The sequence below is a fragment of the Dryobates pubescens genome, chromosome 34 (assembly GCF_014839835.1).
Source record: "Dryobates pubescens isolate bDryPub1 chromosome 34, bDryPub1.pri, whole genome shotgun sequence".
Taxonomy (NCBI): domain Eukaryota; kingdom Metazoa; phylum Chordata; class Aves; order Piciformes; family Picidae; genus Dryobates; species Dryobates pubescens.
The window spans coordinates 2,750,651-2,768,981 of record NC_071645.1 but is presented as its reverse complement, the minus strand read 5'-3'; the positions used below and the strand labels follow the sequence as shown (position 1 = coordinate 2,768,981).

Here is an 18,331-nt window from a genome sequence, read left to right as displayed (position 1 = left end):
CTGAGCAACCTGGGCTGGTGGGAGGTGTCCCTGCCCATGGCAGGGGATTGGAACTGGATGATCTTTAAGGTCCCTTCCAACCCAAACCATTCTATTTTTTTTCCCCTTTTAAAAGCATTTCCCCTCCAAAAATGTTCTGGCATAATTTACAACACAGGTAAAACAGACTTCAGCAACTCACCTTGTAGGTTTTTTGAGAGGAAACCTGAAAAGAAGAAAGGACATAAAGTTTAATGATTTATTTTCTCTTGTACTGCAATCAGCTTCATCCCTCTCTCTCTAATGAGTGTTGCATTAAATCTGTTTACACCCAAAATGCTGGCCAGCTCACACATGCAAATTGCCTAGGCAAGCATGCACTAATATGGCAACTCTGAAACAAACATCTGATGACACATTAGACAGTGAAATTCAAATGTTGCCTGCCTGGTACTGGAAAATAATTACAGACACCCAGCCATTTGCCATCTTTGAGATAACAGCTTCAAATTTGGTTGAAATACAACAGCCAGCTTGAAATGAAGGCCCTTTAATTGTATAAGGCTTAGGAACCTATGGGTAAAGCAGCACAGAAGTTAAGAAATTGAAGGAAAAGGTTGCATAGAGACTCCCCCAAGAGCAGTAGTTCTCTTTCCTCCTCCCTCAGAAGCATTACTTTCATCTCAGCAGCCTGGGAAATCCACTCTGTTTCAATCAAGAAACAAGAAGCTAATGAAGCCTCTCCTTGTTCTGCTCTACCTGCAGCAAACAAAGTCAGCTCACTCCTGTGCTAGTGTGGCTGGAGCAGTTCCTTACTTTCCATCCAAGGATGAAGTGCAAATGTTTGAGTTTAGAGCTCTAGAAAGTTCTGTAAAAATCCTTCTCTGCTGGCCACTGTCATCACTTCTTTAGCAACAGAACCCTGAAGGCACTGAATCATCAGGAGTTTTGTCTGTGCTTTGACCTCAGCAGCGAGCACAGAAGTGTCCCTGAGAGAGGGCCAAAAGCTCACAGCTCCTTGCGTCCTGCTAGGAGAGGGTTAAACCATGCCAGCTCATTTGGGACTCCCCAAGAGAATCCCCACCCAAACTGACAGCTTTGGGTGTTGGATCCTGGTGCTCCCTCCTCTTGGGCTCCACCATACACTGCTGTGGAGCAGGCTGGGAGCAGCTCCTGGAAGCTCTGGAGACACCAACTTCCTGCTTTTCTTTTCTCTCCAAAGCCAGCAGGGAGGCAGGGAGGGACATGGTGGGGAAGCAAGCAGGCAGCAGGTCAGCATCAGGGCCAAGCTTCTCAGGCACACACAGCCAATCTGCATGCAGTCAAGGGGTTATGATCTGGTGGCAATGACAGAGATGTGGTGGGACAGCTCACATGGCTGGAATGTGGTCATGGCTGGCTATGTCCTTTTTAGGAAAGACAGGTCAACAAGGCAAGGTGGTGGAGTTGCTCTTGACATGAGAGAGCAACTAGAATGTATTGAGTTCTGTCCAGGGGCTGGTGAGGAGTTGAGAGTTTGTGGGGGTGAATGAAGGGGCAGGCCAGCAGGGGTGATGCTGCTGTGGGTATCTAGTACAGGCTACCTGATCTGGACAAGGAAGTTGATAATAACCTCCCAACTGCAGGCCCTGGTTCTCACAAGGGATTTTAACTACCCAGATATGTGCTGGAAGGCCTCCTCAGGCAGCCAGCCACAGCCCAGGAGGTTCCTCCAGTGCACATAACTTTCTGATGCAAATAGTGGATGAGCCAACTAAGAGAAGGGTCTGGTTGAAGTGGTGAAAGTTGAGGGTGGTTGCCCCGCTGTCAGAGGATCCAAAGGCAGAGCTATTGGATGCTGCCTTTGTCCCTGTTTCTACTGTTGGAGATTGTCCTCAGCCATGGGTGCTGAGGGAGCTGGGTCTCTTTAGCATGGAGAAGACTGAGGAGTGACCCCACACACGTTTATAAAGACATGAAGGGCAGGCTTGGTAGACATAGCCAGGCTCTGCTCAGTCCTGTCCAATGATAGGACAAGGGCCACAGGTGCAAGCTGGAGCAGAGGAGGCTCCACAGAAACAGAAGGAAAAACTTCCTCCTTGTGAGGGTGCCAGAGCCCTGGAGCAGGCTGCCCAGAGAGGCTGCAGAGTCTCCTTCTCTGGAGACAATCAAGACCCATCTGGATGTGTTCCTGTGTGACCTGCCCTAGGTGATCCTGCTCTGGCAGGGGAGTTGGGACTCGATCTTTTGAGCCCCCTTCCAACCCCTACCACTCTGTGAAGCTCCTCTCACTGTGCTACAGCCCCACATAGAAGACACAATACTTCCTCCACCTACTACTGTAAACACCATGCAAGCTGAAGGCACAGCAGGGTGTGGTGAACAGCTGGAGACTTTCATTCCAAATCTAGCTGGCAGGTTTAGGCTCCACGATAAAAAAGCCCTGCAGACATTTGGGATGATAGCTGATGAACATCAGCACATTTTCAAACAAGTTGTTCCACTCTCCTGAATACCAGGAACAATTAAAAGCCAAGTCACATTTTGGTTTTAAAATGCAGGGTCACATCATTTTAAGCCATTTCAATGCAGCAAATGACTCAAGGTACAGGTTGTTAGTCATGCTGCACAGGGAAAATGATTTACTGTAAAGCCAAAGGAAAGAAACACACCTCCAACTGGGAGCACTGTGGAGCAGAAATCATTCTAGTCCATGGCAGGGGGGTTGCAGCAGGTGATCTTCAAGGTTCCTTCCAACCTTAAGCTATTCTATGAATCACAGAATGGCTCAAATTGGAAGGGACCTCAGAGATCATCCACTCCAACCTCCTTGCCACAGGCAGGGATGCCTCTCAACTAGACTCAGCTGCTCAAGGCCTTATTCCACCTGGCCTTGAACACCTCCAGGGAGGAAGCATCCACAGCCTCTCTGAACAGCCTAGTCCAGAGTCTCACCACCCTCCTACTGAAAAACTTCTTCCTAAGATCCAGTCTAACCCTGCTCTCCCTCATCTCAAACCATTCACCCTTGTCCTGTTTCTACACACCCTCATGAAAAGTCCCTCTGCAGCCTTCCTATAGAATCCCTTCAGCTATTGGAAGGCAGCTCCAAGGTCCTCCCTTCAGGCTGACCACCCCAGCTCCTTCAGCCTGTCCTCACAGCAGAGTTGCTCCAGCCCTTGGCTCATCTTTGTGGCCCTCTTCTGGACTCATTCCAACAGCTTTGTGTCCTCCTTATGCTGGGGACAGCAGAACTGGGCACAGTATTCAAGGTGGGGTCTCACCAGAGCAGAGTAAAGGGGCAGAGGAGATGTTAGCTCAGTCATGCACGCTCCATGCAGTATTGGACCACTGCCTAAAAACTACCTTGAAGCCCTGACAAAGTTTTAAGACCTAATGTGTCAAAACACAGCAGAGTGAGGAAGGATTCCCAGCTTCCAAGAGTACAAAGCATTCCATTCTAACCCAGGAGGTTGAAAATACATCTGACCATAAATAGCACAGCATTCAGATCACCATGTTGGGGATTTTTTTTTCCTCCCATACTAAAATATTACCAGAATCCAAGTATCTGCTATCTCAAAAACTCATCAAAGACAAAAATATTTAGATACAGGCAAGGGCTCCAACCTTGGAAATATTTACTCATGTGCCTAACTTTAGTTCCATTTACTTCAGGCCCTATTCACATGCCTGAAATGAAAACCTCTGTGTGTGTGTGTGTGTTTTGCACCATGCAAGTAGAAATGACTCTGACTTGTGCTGAGATGAGTAAGAAATATTGTGAAACCCATACAAAAGGCAACAGCCAAAAACTGCTTGCTTGACAGAACTCAGCTTTAATTAGGAGATGAAGAGCTGTAAGAGAAGCTTCTTCATTGCTTTACTGGTTTCATTGAGCTAAGCAGTTGCTTGTTACAGGCAAAATCTTCTTCAAAGAAGTCTAAATCTGAAAGGAAAATACCCAAACCACCCAATCACCCCAAACTCAGGGGAGAGGAGAAATATTACAGGTTCATTTGTTGATTTTGCATGCATTTAGAATGAAAAGAGGAAAACCAAAGTTAACTCAGTGTCAGATTTGTGCCCCTCTCCCCCCTGCCCCCCTTGCAAGCAAAACCCCAAACTGTGTCTACTTAAAATTACATCTTCCTACTTTGGGTGGTTTGCACCAAGTTAAGTAGTCAATGAGGAGCTTTTGGCCAGAACCACCTTCACAGATTTTGGTCAAGAAGTGAGTTGTGTGACTGTCAGCTGCACCTCTGGAAGGATGAGCTGGGCTTTCCTCTTGCTCACAGTGCAGACACGTAGAACAGGTTGGGTTGGGAGGGACCCTAAAGACCATCCAGTTCCAACTCCCCTACCAAGGACACCTTCCACTAGACCAGGTTGCTCATACCAACCCCTGAAGGACGCCACTTGTCACTGGTCTCCACTTGGACATTGAGCCTTTGACCTCAACTCTCTGAGTGCAGCCATTCAGCCAATTCCTTACCCAGCAAGTGACCCACCCCTCAAGTCCATGCTTGTGCCATTTGGTGACCAGAAAGTCACATGGGACAGTGTCAAATGCTTTACACAACTCCAGGTAGATGACATCAGTTGCCCTTCCCTTATCCACTCATGCTGTAGCTCCATCATAAAAAGCCACCACGTTCGTCAGCCATCATTTGCCTTTAGTGATACCAAGTTGGTTGCTACAAAGAGTCCCATGAAGAAGATGAGGGGTGATGGGGACAAGCTACTGCTGAGGAGATTCCCATTGGACTCCAGAAGACAGTTTCCCCACCATGAAAATAGCTAGACATTAGAATCATCTCCCAAGGGAAGCAGTGGATTCCCCTACACTGGACAGTTTTAGGACTCAGCTTGGCAGCATGCTGGGCCAGCTCATTTCAATTCCACTCTCACCTAGAAAGCTTGGACCAGATGATCCTTGGGGTCCCTTCCAACCTGGCACCCTGTGAGTCTATGAAATGCCATTCTGCAGACAACTTCCAAAACCTGATCTTGAAAGAGACAGGAAGAACCAAAGGGAAGGAACCCCCTCCAGTCTGCTTGTGTTCCCAGTTTGCAGAGCCACCACCGCACGTTCTGCAGGGGCTTATAAGCCCTGAGAAAAGCATGCTGGGAGACTGCAGACACGACCTGAACAAAAGCAGTACCAATGTGACCTTAATGTAGAGCTAAAGGCAGTCTCCTGTCACAACAAAAAGGGGTGGCTGTGCTCTGCACAGAGCACTGGGTGAGCAAAGGAGTGATGAGATGGCAAATGACAGGCGGCCAGAGAGAAGCACAGATGCAGCGAGTGGGACAGCTATTAGCAACCAAGAAAAAACGCAGACACAAGCCTGCCATTTCCCTCTGCTGCCCACAAACTCCAGCTGTGACCACAGCAGCCATTCTGTGGCCAGCACTGATTCAACACATGGAGTCCCTCCACCTTAGCATTAAGCCACTTAAAGAGCAGTTTTCTGCGGTGTCATCTTTTCCCTGCATCACAGTACGGAAGCTCAGCAAACCACAGAGATCTCTTCCTCAGAAGGGAGGGAAAAAAAAGTCCACTGCATACTGATGGCACCAGATTGTAACACAAGCTGCAGAGAAGCAGGCAGGCTAAAGAAGGGACCCAAAGAGTGTGGATTCCTGAGAGCTGTCAGAGCCTATGGACAGATGTTAGGAACTTGAGGCAAGTGCACAAGCAGGCGACACCGAGCTAGGCAAGAAAAGTTTCCATGTTATTTTTGTAGGAGTCCAAGGCAGCAGCCACAGCTGATGCAGTGACTCATGGAAGAATCCTTCATGGCATTATTAGCTTGAGATTACTGACAGCTTTGTGAGCAGGCCTGCTCACTGCCTGCTGAGAAGGAGCAGAGGAGAGGGTCCAGAGGAGGCCATGAAGATGATCAGAGGACTGGAGTACCTCCCCTCTGGGGACCCGCTGAGAGAGCTGGGGCTGTTGAGCCTGGAGAAGAGAAGGCTTTGGGAAGACCACAGAGCAGTCTTCCAGGGTCTGAAGGGGCCTTCAGGAGAGCTGGGAAGGGAATTTTTACAAGGACTTGTAGTGACAGGATGAGAGGCAACGGATTGAAGCTTGAGGAGGGCAGATTGAGACTGGAGATTAGGGACCCAGGGTTGTCCAGGGAGGTGGCTGAGGCCCTGTCCCTGGAGCTGTTTAAGCCCAGGCTGGATGAGGCTCTGGCCAGCCTGATCTAGTGTGAGGTGTCCCTGCCCATGGCAGGGGGGTTGGAACTAGATGATCCTTGTGGTCCCTTCCAACCCTGACTGATCCTATACTATGATACTATACTATGACCCTTCTTGCCCTCACACAAGGAGCTCCATGGAATTTCCTGATCAGACTGGCAGCATGGTCTACCCAAATGAGCGCTGCTCTCTGGGAGGTACTCCCTTGCAGAGAGATGTGACCAGCTCTAAAGGCAGCTTGCAAGAGTGTTTGCTAAACAGACTAAATAAACAAAATGAACAAGCAGCAGGGTAGGTTGGACACACCATGGCCAGCTGGAGATCTTTCTTAGCACCCTCTCACTGCAACACTCTCAGTAGGTAAGGGTTTAGATTTCTCTATGAACGTTTGGAAAGAGCAGAAGAAAAGCATCTCTAGGGAAGTTTCATCCACAGTTCAGTCATTCAGTCCCAGCCCAAGCAAGTGCCTCAGCTATTTTCCATGACACAAGCACTTGGATTTTTCCAAGAGCTGATGTCAGGGCTTTTCATGGAGAAAGAACTGCATTTACAGGGCAGGCAAGGAAGGAGGGCTTCCCCAGCAGCCATTCTCAATGTGGCCTTTGTGCTGTTCTGCTGCTGAAGCCAGGACCCTGCAAGAACTTCTAGTCCCCACAAAAACTCTACAAGGGGAGGGGACAGAGACATTTTCAGCAGCCAGTACTGTTCTTCCACTCCTGACTGACTTCCAAGGCTCAGAAGCATCAGCTTTCCATCTACAGAGCCTGAAGTTACAACCTCTTAAGACAAGGACACCTATTGTTTAGTATCTCTATGATGGGGTGGAAGCAGGCAAACAAACTAAAACTGGAGAGGGGGGCAGTGGAAGAGAACATAAATAAACCAAGCTGCTCATGTCTCCCTAAGGCTGCTTTTAGGTTCAGCCCAAAAGCAAGACTTGGACAACAGGACTATGGTTTGCCCACAAAGCACTGCTCAGAAACTGATAATGAACAGAGCTTACCAATTCACAGCTTATTTCCTACTAGTTTCCCAACATGACTGTTCACAAGTTACTAAATCCATCAGTTTCCACCTCTGGGAAAGAAAAACTTCCATCTGTGAAATGGGGGGGAACCCCAAATGAATGAAACACTAGAAATGCTACAAAGCACTAAGCCCTTCTTTCTAAAGAGACCTTGAGCAAAGTCACCACAAGAAACATGGAAGCACTGCAAGAAATGGCCACCAGTTGTTCTGCTGCTGCAAGCTTTCATTGCATGACCCACTTCAAGAGAACTGGCCAGGTACAGGAGAAAGGTCAAGACTTGTGATTTTAGGAGTCATGACCCAGTTTTCTCCCTTCTTTATTTTTAAGTAGGCTAACAGACAAGTATTGCCAGGCATAGAGAGCTCGAGCTTCCCTCCAGCAAGGGAAAGGAGCTAAAATATGCACAGTTTGGCCATACTAGAGGAGCTCCAAAATAGCCTTTTTTTCCTTCACATTTCCATAGCATCTTGGCAACTGGAGCTTGAGTTCTTTGAGAGGTTGGGGGGGGAAGAAAAAGAAGAGCAGAACATGCGTGCTCTGCTTCTCTTCTCCAACCTGAGCTTCTGAAAGCCCTTTTGAGATCCTTGTTGCTCCTCGCCGCAACAATGAAAGGAGAGCACCAAGGTCTCTTGCACAGACAGGGCGTGGCACTCCAAATTAACCTGCCTCCCTAAACTGCAGCTAATTAGGGGGAAATGAAATGTTTGCTTTGCTTGCCAATAATTGCAATACAGAACTGCCTCAATGGAAGCCAGCCCCGCTTCCCCGCCTCCCTACCACCACTCCTCCTACACACTGTCTGGAAAAGCTTTCTAGTCAGATGCACACACACACACTCACAATCAAAAATGTTAAAAAATATAAATAAATAAAATCACAAAGGCAGAGCCAAAGGAGCAAGAGAGCTGTGCCAGACAGTTTGATTTTCCCAACCCAACCACAGCAACCTAAAGCCATCGACCGCCGGGGGATTTGCTTTCGCTCACCGTGTGCGAGAGGGCCGGGAGCTCGCTCGTGTTACCCTGGTGTGGCAAGGGCTCTTGGCATTTCATTAGGCACACAGCCTGGCTCCTTATTAAAGCCATACCTAGCTTGTGGTTGTTATGAACCAGCAAGGAGACAAGTGTGGAAGCAGCTCCTAAACCCAGCACAAGATGGCAATTAGAAAGGGAGAGGGCAGGGGAGGTTTAGGCTGGATGTTAGGAAGAAATTCTTCCTAGAGTGATTGGAATGGGCTGCCTGGGGAGGTGGTGGAGTCACCATCATTGGAGATGTTTAAGAGGAGACTTGATGGGGTGCTTGGTGCCATGGTTTAGTTTATTAGGTGGTGCAGGATGATGGGTTGGACACGATGATCTTGGTCTCTTCCAAGCTGGTTTATTCTATTCAAACCCCACTGTGCTCCATGTGACTGGAAATGGAGCTTGCAAAACACCCTAATGCTCACTCCAATTATCCAGCTCTAGGTTTTGCAAATACAGGCACAAGGTTCAGAGTCTTCCACACCAGAGCATTTGGCCCAGAGTTCACATTTCTGGTGAGTGAGTGCAGTTGCCTGGCACAGGAACACCACACCTCGACGGCTTGTTACTAATAAACATAGCTCGGGTGCTAGATGCCAGGAAGAAAGTATCCAGATTAAGACACGTCCATAGAATGGCTTAGGATGGAAGGGACCTCACAGACCATCTACTCCAACCTCCTTGCCATGGCCAGGGATGCCTCTCAACTGGACTCAACTGCTCAAAACCTCATTCAAGCTGGCCTTGAACACCTCCAGGGAGGAGGCATTCACAGCCTCCCTGTGCGGCCTATTCCAGAGTCTCACCACCCTCCTACTGAAGAACTTCTTCCTAAGATCCAGTTTAACCCTGCTCTCCTTCAGCTTCCAACCATTCCCACTTGTCCTGTCCCCAGACACCCTCATGGAAAGTCCCTCTGCAACCTTCCTGTAGGATCCCTCCAGCTACTGGCAGGCAGCTCTAAGGTCCCCCACAGAGTCTTCTCTTCTCCAGGCTGAACGCCTCAGCCTGTCCTCACAGCAGAGGTGTTCCGACCCTTGGATCACTTTTGTGGCCTCCTCTGGACTCTCTCCCACAGCTCTTATGCTGGGGACAGCAGAACTGGACAGAGTATTCAAGGTGGGGTCTCACAAGAGCAGAGTTAAGGAGGAATTTACTACTCCACCACCATTTCTTTCAAAAGGTGTTTTAAAAAAGAAACCCAACAAGGCTAAGTTATTCTTCTGTCCCTCAGCATCACCAACTCATGCCTGGCTTAACATTCCACCTGAGATTTACCTTGACACAGAGGTTACTACAACCTGAAAACACCAGCAGAAGTCCATAGCAACACTTTCACCACTAGATTTATCTATTCCAAAGCTGTTATCAGTCTGTCTGACCCAGTGCCCGACACAAACCACTTGTGCTCCAAGACAGACATCTTGTCTTAATTTAACTTTCCCTTCAGTGCTCTTGTTTAGCTTGTTTTCAAGGTTAATGTGAGTTTACTGCTCTAGAAATGCAATGCTAACACTTCAAACAAAATCTGCCTGCTCATCAGAGCCAGGAATTTATCAGTTCAAAGCTAAGCAGACACCCAACCGAAAAAACCAACCCCAACGCTTTCAGCCCTGCCTTTCCTTTTTCCAGCCAGGCATGAATCTTTGGTCAAACTACACCCATTCTGCACGGGGATGTGCAGACAACATCCACCCTTACGACCTCTGCAAAGCTTTTTAAGGGTTGCCAGCTGCAATAAACTAATTTACACCTAATACGTCTTCAAGCACCCAAAGGCGAAGCGCTCCCAGTGGCCTAGTTTACACCAGGGAAAAATTGGATGTGCAACCTAACAAACAAAAGCAGCAGCCCAGAGAGGACCAAGAAATCACCACCACATTCTTGCTCAACCTGTAGGCTGTTATTATTAGCTCTTAGTCCTTCCCAGCTCCCAGCCTAGCTAATTCTGCTGGTGACGTTCACTCCTGCAGATGCAAACACCAAGAGCAATAGAAATCCAACCTGGTTTATTCTATTCTAAATCTAAACCATTGGAGATTAAATGGAATGAAATGCAACTAACTGCACATTCCACCTTGCTTAACACCTCCCAACAGAGTTTCTATCCAAGCATGAACTCAAGTCTTTAAACTATCCATGCAACATGGGCTGCATCAAAAGAAAAGTGGCCAGCAGGTTCATAGAGGTGATTCTGCCACACTGCTCTGCTCTGACCTCACCTGGAGTACTGCACCCAGCTCTGGAGCCCTCAATACCAGAGACATGGACCTGATAGAGCAGGTCCAGAGGAGGGCCAAAAGGATGATCAATGGGCTGGTGCACATCTGCTGTAGGGACAGGCTGAAATAACTGGGGGGTGTTCAGCCTCCAAAGGAGAAGGCTCCAAGGACACCTCACAACTATATTTCAGTTTCTGAAGGGGACCTACAGGAAGGCTGGGAAGGGACTGCTTAGAAGGGTTTGGAGTGATAGGATGAGGAGCAGTGGTCTGAAACTGCAACAGGGTAGATTTGTATTGGACATCAGGAGGAAGTTCTGCAGAATGAGAGTGGTGAAACACTGGAACAGGTTGTCCAGGGATGTGGTTCAGGCTCTGACACTGCTGAGATTCAAGAGCAGCTTTAGATGTGGCCCTGCTCAGCCTGCTCTAGTTGGAGGTGTCCCTGCTGAGTGCAGAGGGTTGGACAAGACAACCTTTGGGGGTCTCTTCCAACCTGATGCAACCTGTGAAAGTTTCTCAAGCATCCATCTTACTTTGTCAGAATTGACAGGAAAGAAAATGTGAGGCAAAGTGAACTATTAAGAGATCAGCAACATTGAAGTTAAAGCCATCTAAGCCATTTCCATGATCTCCAAAGCCCAAGCAGGCTTCTGTGATGTGCACATCCGAAAGGCAGGTCCCACCTAGAAAACACAGAACATGCACATAGCATGCACTGCATGAGAGGTGGAAAACAAATCAACACAGGCATTTGTGGCAGGCTTTGCTCCTTCACATTTCCATCTTCCCCTCCATCTAAATTGCAGGGTATATTCAGAAAGAGCAACTGCAAAGGACTGGAGCAGAGCAGAGGATTAGGATTTCACAGCAACATCAAGTCCTGTTTCTTCTACCAGAAAATGGAAGAGGGGGGGAAAAAAAAAACAACACAGTAGTGAAGCCATGGCAGTTGTAAAATGGCTCAAGATCCTGAGAACAGCATGTGAGTCAAATATGTTGCTATTAATAGGCCTCCAAATATGTTTGTATCAGAATCTTCCTCTTGGGTCTCTTAAAATAAATAAAAATACATGGAAAGGGGGGGGGGGGGGGGAGGGAAGGAACAACAGAACACATTTATTCAGGAAACCTACCAGCTGCTGAGAGGTGATTGCAGCTAATTCCTCAGCACATGTGGCAGCAGTACAGATTATAAGCAAGCTACCAGAAGCAAAAATATCAGGTTTGTTTCCCCACCTGCTTCACTTAGAGCAGTTCTCAGTACCTGCTCCACAGCCAGGCACGATGCTGAGAACTGACAGCTCTGTGTTCACGGTGAGAGCAGAGCTGGCAATAACTTCATTAATACAACGACATGGGAGCTGCTGGAGTGGGTCCAGAGGAGGCCACAAAGATGCTCAGAGGGCTGGAGAACCTCCCCTAAGGAGACAGGCTGAGAGAGTTGGGGCTATTCAGCCTGGAGAAGGCTCCAGGGAGACAGGAGAGCCAGGAAGGGACTTTTTCCAAGAGCTTGGACAAAGGAAGGGAAAAATGGCTTTTTACACATCTATCATATATCCATGTGTAAGTAAATCTCTAAAAGGCCATTGCCTACCTATAGATAAGGTATGTAAAAACTCAATCCTCCCCCCACCCCCAGCAGTGCTAAGCATCTCCCAGCCATTCCCATCCAAGCCTCCTACCCATCCATTAGCAGAAACTACTGCAAATGGAGAGGAGCCTCCTGCTCTCCCTGCTGCCTGTCACTGTATCAACACCGCCTGCATTCTGCACCCACAGCACTGTCCAGACCACCACTGGGGCTACCTCCTACTGAAGCAATCTGCTTCCTTTTCAGCAAGCTTCCCAATCAAATGAGAAAGAGATCAGTGAAAATTGTGTTCAGAAGATAAACCACTGAAAAAAAAAAAACCCACCCCACTACCCCAGATGGTTTGTTGAGCACCAGGAGCTAACTGAACATCGACAGACAGAAAATATCAGCTTATCAAAAAAAGAATCACATCCCCTCAGACTGCAAAAGCTGGGGAGAAGGTTCTGCTAACATGCTGGGGTGGAAATTCAGCATTGGGAAATGGAAAGAAGGTAGTGCTGCCAGCATCTACATCTTAGGCATCTTTCCTAGCTGTCAAAACCTTTGTTCTTGAGCTAAGACACCGAGGCAGAGCTTTTCAAAGCAAGCATATGTAATTGGCCATTTTCACAATGAAAATACAAAAGAGTAACTCAGGTTCACACAGCAGCTATTAAAAGAGAGAGGGAGAGAGAGAAAATAATAATAAAGGAGTAAAACCTTCCCTCCCACCCTTTTTCCAAGAGATATTAAAGGAAAAAATCCTCTCTCCCTCCTCTGCATTTCTCTTCTCTCAGTATATTCATCTAACACAGAATGGAAACAAAGACTCTCAGATATTACCTGTTCTGTGAGGCAAAGTCAGCTCAACAGGGAGATCCCAAAGGCCCATTTCCAAGGAGAGTACACTCAGACCAAGTCCTCTTCAAGAAGCACAAGCTACCCCTCTTGGAAGCTGTCTGGTTTTTCAATGCTCATCTGATATCCTTAAGAGGCATCTGCCTGATTGTTTCAGTGACCACTTGAGGGAAGGGAAGAAACTCCACCTCTTCTCTCCCACCTCCTCTCAACCACCATCAGCTGTGGTCCAACACTGCACTGCTAATGGACACGGAGAGAACAGCATCCACGTACATCCCACAGAGACTGCATGCAACAAGACAGCAGAGGAGAGCCAGATTTTCAAACTAAGCATTGCCAGCCACCCTGAGGGACAGCCCAATCTACCCCTGGAGAAGTATTTTCTGTGTATCCAGCAGACATGTGCACTCCCTGTGTGCTTATGCATATATACATATGCATGTGTATGTTTAGAGGCGTCTATGGGCATGCACGGCATTAAATCAGATCACTGATCAAAGGAACTGCTTCACAGGAGGCACAGAAACAAAGGCTTGGCACAGGGCTGCAAGATTTCCCCTGCAATCCACTCGCAGCCTTTTGCAGAGTCACACTGTGCCACGTACTGGGGTTTTGTTTGCAGGCGTTCTGCAAATGCACCACCACTCCGGCACCTGAAAAGCACAGCCTCGGATGCAAACAGAGCCTCTCCAGCAGCCTCGGATGCAAACAGAGCCTCTCCAGCAGCCTCGGATGCAAACAGAGCCTCTCCAGCAGCCTCGGATGCAAACAGAGCCTCTCCAGCAGCCTCGGATGCAAACAGAGCCTCTCCAGCAGCCTCGGATGCAAACAGAGCCTCTCCAGCAGCCTCGGATGCAAACAGAGCCTCTCCAGCAGCCTCGGATGCAAACAGAGCCTCTCCAGCAGCCTCGGATGCAAACAGAGCCTCTCCAGCAGCCTCGGATGCAAACAGAGCCTCTCCAGCAGCCTCGGATGCAAACAGAGCCTCTCCAGCAGCCTCGGATGCAAACAGAGCCTCTCCAGCAGCCTCGGATGCAAACAGAGCCTCTCCAGCAGCCTCGGATGCAAACAGAGCCTCTCCAGCAGCCTCGGATGCAAACAGAGCCTCTCCAGCAGCCTCGGATGCAAACAGAGCCTCTGCATTGGTTTAGAAGGGCAGGGAAGAGGGGGAGAATGAAGGCATGCCTCTTTCTGTCATCCAGGGAGAGAAACTGAGAGGTCAAATGGGGCGGGGGGGGGCAATGAGCTTACTGCTCTTGCAGCTTCCCAGAGTGGTCAAGCCCTGGAGAAGAAGGACTGGAGGGTGAAGGGGCTGTTTGCTTTTTCTGCCCCAATAACCTAATTAAGTTTGTGAGCAGTGCTAGCGGGATAGAAATTTCTTCACGCTACACTGTCTGTTTGTGTTTGATTAATGTAAATCTTCCCAGGGCTCTAACCATGCCCCAGGCACTGGGATGCCTGCCTCCCCATTAACAACCACCCCAGCTGCCAGTGCAGCAGGATGAGAGAGGGAAAAAGTCAGATCTCTGCTCCAGCCTTTGCCATAAAACCACCTCACTCGCTCAAAACAGTTTCTGGTGATTTGAATTACCATTTCCAATCAAATCCTGCATCCCCCTCCCAAACTGATGAGGCCTATTCAGAGGTGAAACTGCAGCAAATCCCTTTAATAATTAACAGCTTCCTTTTGCTTTTGCCTCAGTTCTCATGACCAAAGTTTGGAGACTACACTCACCACAACTTCTGTGCTGCCCAGTCCAATGCATGCTGGTACCAAATATAATCTCCAAGCCACAACTGCATCAAGGCTACAATTACAGAGCAGACAGGAAGCCAAAGAAATCAGCTCCAACCCCTCTATCTGTGTGCTCCACGGTTCTAAGCATGCAATAATTTCCCAGGCAGAGCTTTTATTTTTCCATGCTTCTATCTTTTCCAGTGGCATGCATCACCAGCTCCTAAAATGCAGTTCATTGGTTTGGGGTTGTTTTTTTTTTTTTCCCCTCCTTTCTTTTTTCTTAACTATTTGCCCAGCTCCTCATTTTCTAGGAATTTCATAAATCAGGAGAAGAAAATGTCAGCTCTCCAGAAGAAAATGGTAACCGGAAGAAAGCAGAAAGCCCAAGCCACAGCCAGCTGCTTCAGACTCTGGCCAGCAGCCCTTCCCTTCCAGGCTCCTGCTGTATGATCTGAAGCACGAGGAGGGAAATGACCAGGACAGGGTTTTCTCTAAGCAAACATCAAGTCACAAAGAGTTAAGGAAGCGAGGGGGAAAGCCTTTGCGAATGGCAGAGCAGAGCTCCGCATCCAGTTTGTTCATGCCCGAGTGAGAATCACGTGCAGCCAGCAGCCACCGCTGAGGCACAGAGAGGCTGTCACAGCAAGAGATATTTTTAAACCTGGGTTACATTTGAAAATAATTCTTCTCCTAAATGCTCCTCATCATTAAGTAGACGAAACAATGTGAGCAGGCCAATCTGCCTCGCCTCACTCAGCGCTGCTTTGCTTCCCGCTTCCTTCCTTGCACTCTTACCCACTGCAGCAGTGCACACAACGCGCCCCGGAGCGCGGAACGGATGGGCACAGCCAGACCCGCTCCCCCTCCACAGAAATTCACATTCCCCAGCTCTGTGCCTCACTTTACCCTTCAATAAAACTGCACATCACCCTGCTGCAGGGAAATACCACAAGGTCAAGATTCACAGAATGGGTTGGGTTGGAAGGGGCCTTAAAGATCATTCAGAACCAACCCGCCCCCGCCATAGGCAGGGGCACTTCCCACTGGATACTAGGATACTATGACCTGGCTGCTCAAGGCCTCAACCAACCTGGCCTTGAACACATCCAGGGAGGGGGCATCCACAACCTCCCTGAGCAACCTGTTCCACTGTCTCCCCACCCTCATTGTAATTTCTTCCTCATCTCCAGTCCAATTCTTCCCTCCTGAAGCTTCACTCCCTTCCATCTCTGAGGGCTGCTCCAACCTAAGCCATTTGATGACTCATGGTAAACACGAAAACTCAACAGCATCAACACTTGGGAAAAGAAATGTGTTTGCACCATGAAGCAATCTCAAAACCTTCAGAAATAGCTATTGCAGCCTTCTCTTCATTGTAACCAAGTCAAAACCACTTTGATGAAGCCAAATGAAATTTCAGTCTCTCAGGAAAAGGCTCAAGTAGAAAAAGGATTTAAGCTCAGTGGAAATAGCTTTTGGAAAGCTATTATGAAAAAGAAGTCTTGAGTTGAACACAGAATTTGCTCATTTCTTGCTCTAGGGTTTCTTTCACACTGCACAAACAATATGGAAAGCAGTGGTCTGAGGAAGCAGGGCCTGTAGATGGCTTGCTTTGCTGAAACCCTGACTCTGTGTCAGAACACTGCTTTCTAAAGCACCTTGGAAAGCTTAGTATGGCCAGACTCAAAATACCATTCCTGGGCTGCATCAAGAGAAGTGTGGCCAGCAGGTCAAGGGAGGTGATTCTCCCCCTCTACTCAGCTCTGGGGAGACCCCGCCTGGAGTGCTGCCTCCAGTTCTGGAGCCCCTATTACAAGAGGGCTCTGGAGGTGCTGGAAGGTGTCCAGAGAAGGGCCACGAGGATGAGCAGAGGGCTGGAGCACCTCTCCTATGAGGACAGACTGAAGGAGTTGGGGCTGTTCAGTCTGGAGCAGAGAAGGCTCTGAGGTGACCTCATTGTGGCCTTCCATAGAATAGAATACATAGAATAAACCAGGTTGGAAGAGACCTTCAAGATCATCGCGTCCAACCCATCAACCAATCCAACACCGCCCAGTATCTGAAGGGGGCTAGAAGAAGGCTGGGGAGGGACTTCTCAGGATCTCAGGTAGTGATAGGACTAGGGGGAATGGAATGAAGCTGGAGGTGGGGACATTCAGGCTGGAGGTGAGGAGGAAGTTCTTCCCCAAGACAGTGGTGAAGCCCTGGAATGGGTTGTCCAGGGAGGTGGTTGGGGTGCCATCCCTGCAGATGTTTAAGCCCAGGCTGGACGAGGCTCTGGCCAGCCTGATCTAGTGTGGGGTGTCCCTGCCTATGGCAGGGGGGTTGGAACTAGCTGATCCTTGTGGTCCCTTCCAACCCTGACTGATACTATGATACCACAAAGGGGGGGGCATGCATCACGACTGGAGACAAAGTTCCCCTGCTTACTTACAGTGAGGAGGGGCATTAGAACAACTGATTGTAACAAGATCACTCCCCAGTGAAACCTCCCCAGAGCAGGCACGGCAGGCTTCACCGGTGGCTGCAGGGCTCTTGCCTGTGCACATCATAAACTTCTAATTTTACAGCATTCTTTTTTTTTTTTTTTTTAAATTTCTGTTTTATCTCCCAGCTTTTGGGGGGAAAGCAACACAATGCATTCCTTTCAAGTCCAAACCAAGGCAGCTGCCAGGAAACAGTGTCAAAACAAGAAAGATTCAGGAATGGAAGCTTGTATCTTGCTTCCGACCCCGATTTCCCAGATTTCCTTCCCTCGGTACTCTCTTAGGCACAGGACAGCAGAAGAAAACAATTTGGAGGAGAGAGGAAAAAACCACCACAAAATCTTTGCAAAAAAAACTAAAACCAAAACCTTTTTACAAGAAATCAGAGATTGCTAAGACTGTAAAGGCACTTTTTAGAAGCTCTAACTAAGACTGCAGCTGTAGTATCCCTGTTTCGAATCTACTGGGGGTTCTACAGTCCAGGACAACAACAGGAAAGGAGGATAAAGGAAAGAAAGGATGCAAATGGAACACCACTTTCCACATCACTGAAAAAGAAATCCCTGCTAAGAATGTGTGCCATGGAAAGAAAACGGTCATCTCTCACCTCACAGAATGCCTTAGGTCGGAAGGGATCATCCACTGCAACCTCCCCACCATGGGCAGGGACACCTCACAACTAGACTCAGCTGCCCAAGCCTCGTCCAACCTGACCCTGAACACTCCCAGGGAGGAGGCCTCCATGACCTCTCTGGATCACCTGTTTCAGAGTCTCACCATCCTCCTACTGAAGAACTTCTTCCTAAGATCCAATCTAACCCTGCCCTCCCTCATCTTCCAACCATTCCCCCTTGTCCTGTCTCCAGACACCCTCATGAAAAGTCCCTCTGCAGCCTTTCTGTAGGATCCCCTCAGGTTTTGGAAGGCAGCTCTAAGGTCTTCACAAAGTCTTCTCAAGTACAAGCTAGAACATAGGAGGTTCCACCTCAACATGAGGAGACACTTCTTTACTGTGAGGGTGAAAGAGCCCTGGAGCAGGCTGCCCAGAGAGGCTGTGGAGTCTCCTCTGGAGGTTTTCAAAACCCACCCGGATGCATTCCTGTGTGACCTGCCCTAGGTGATCCTGCTTTGGCGGAGGGGTTGGACTTGAGCTCTGGAGGTCCCTTCCAACCCCTACCATTCTGTGATTCTGTGAGCAGAGGATGAGAAAAGCCTAACAGCTCTCTCTTGCT

The 18,331-nt window shown here is 48.5% G+C and overlaps 1 protein-coding gene across 1 annotated transcript in view; it reads right to left on the bottom strand.

Moving 5' to 3' along the window:
* Window positions 1-18,331, bottom strand: part of ARHGEF12 (Rho guanine nucleotide exchange factor 12) — a 78,264-nt gene that overhangs the window by 43,323 nt on the left and 16,610 nt on the right. Inside the window, exon 2 of the mRNA XM_054175966.1 lies at window positions 182-205. Within this exon, the coding sequence (XP_054031941.1) occupies window positions 182-205 (24 nt within the window). The remainder of the gene's footprint in view (window positions 1-181; window positions 206-18,331) is intronic.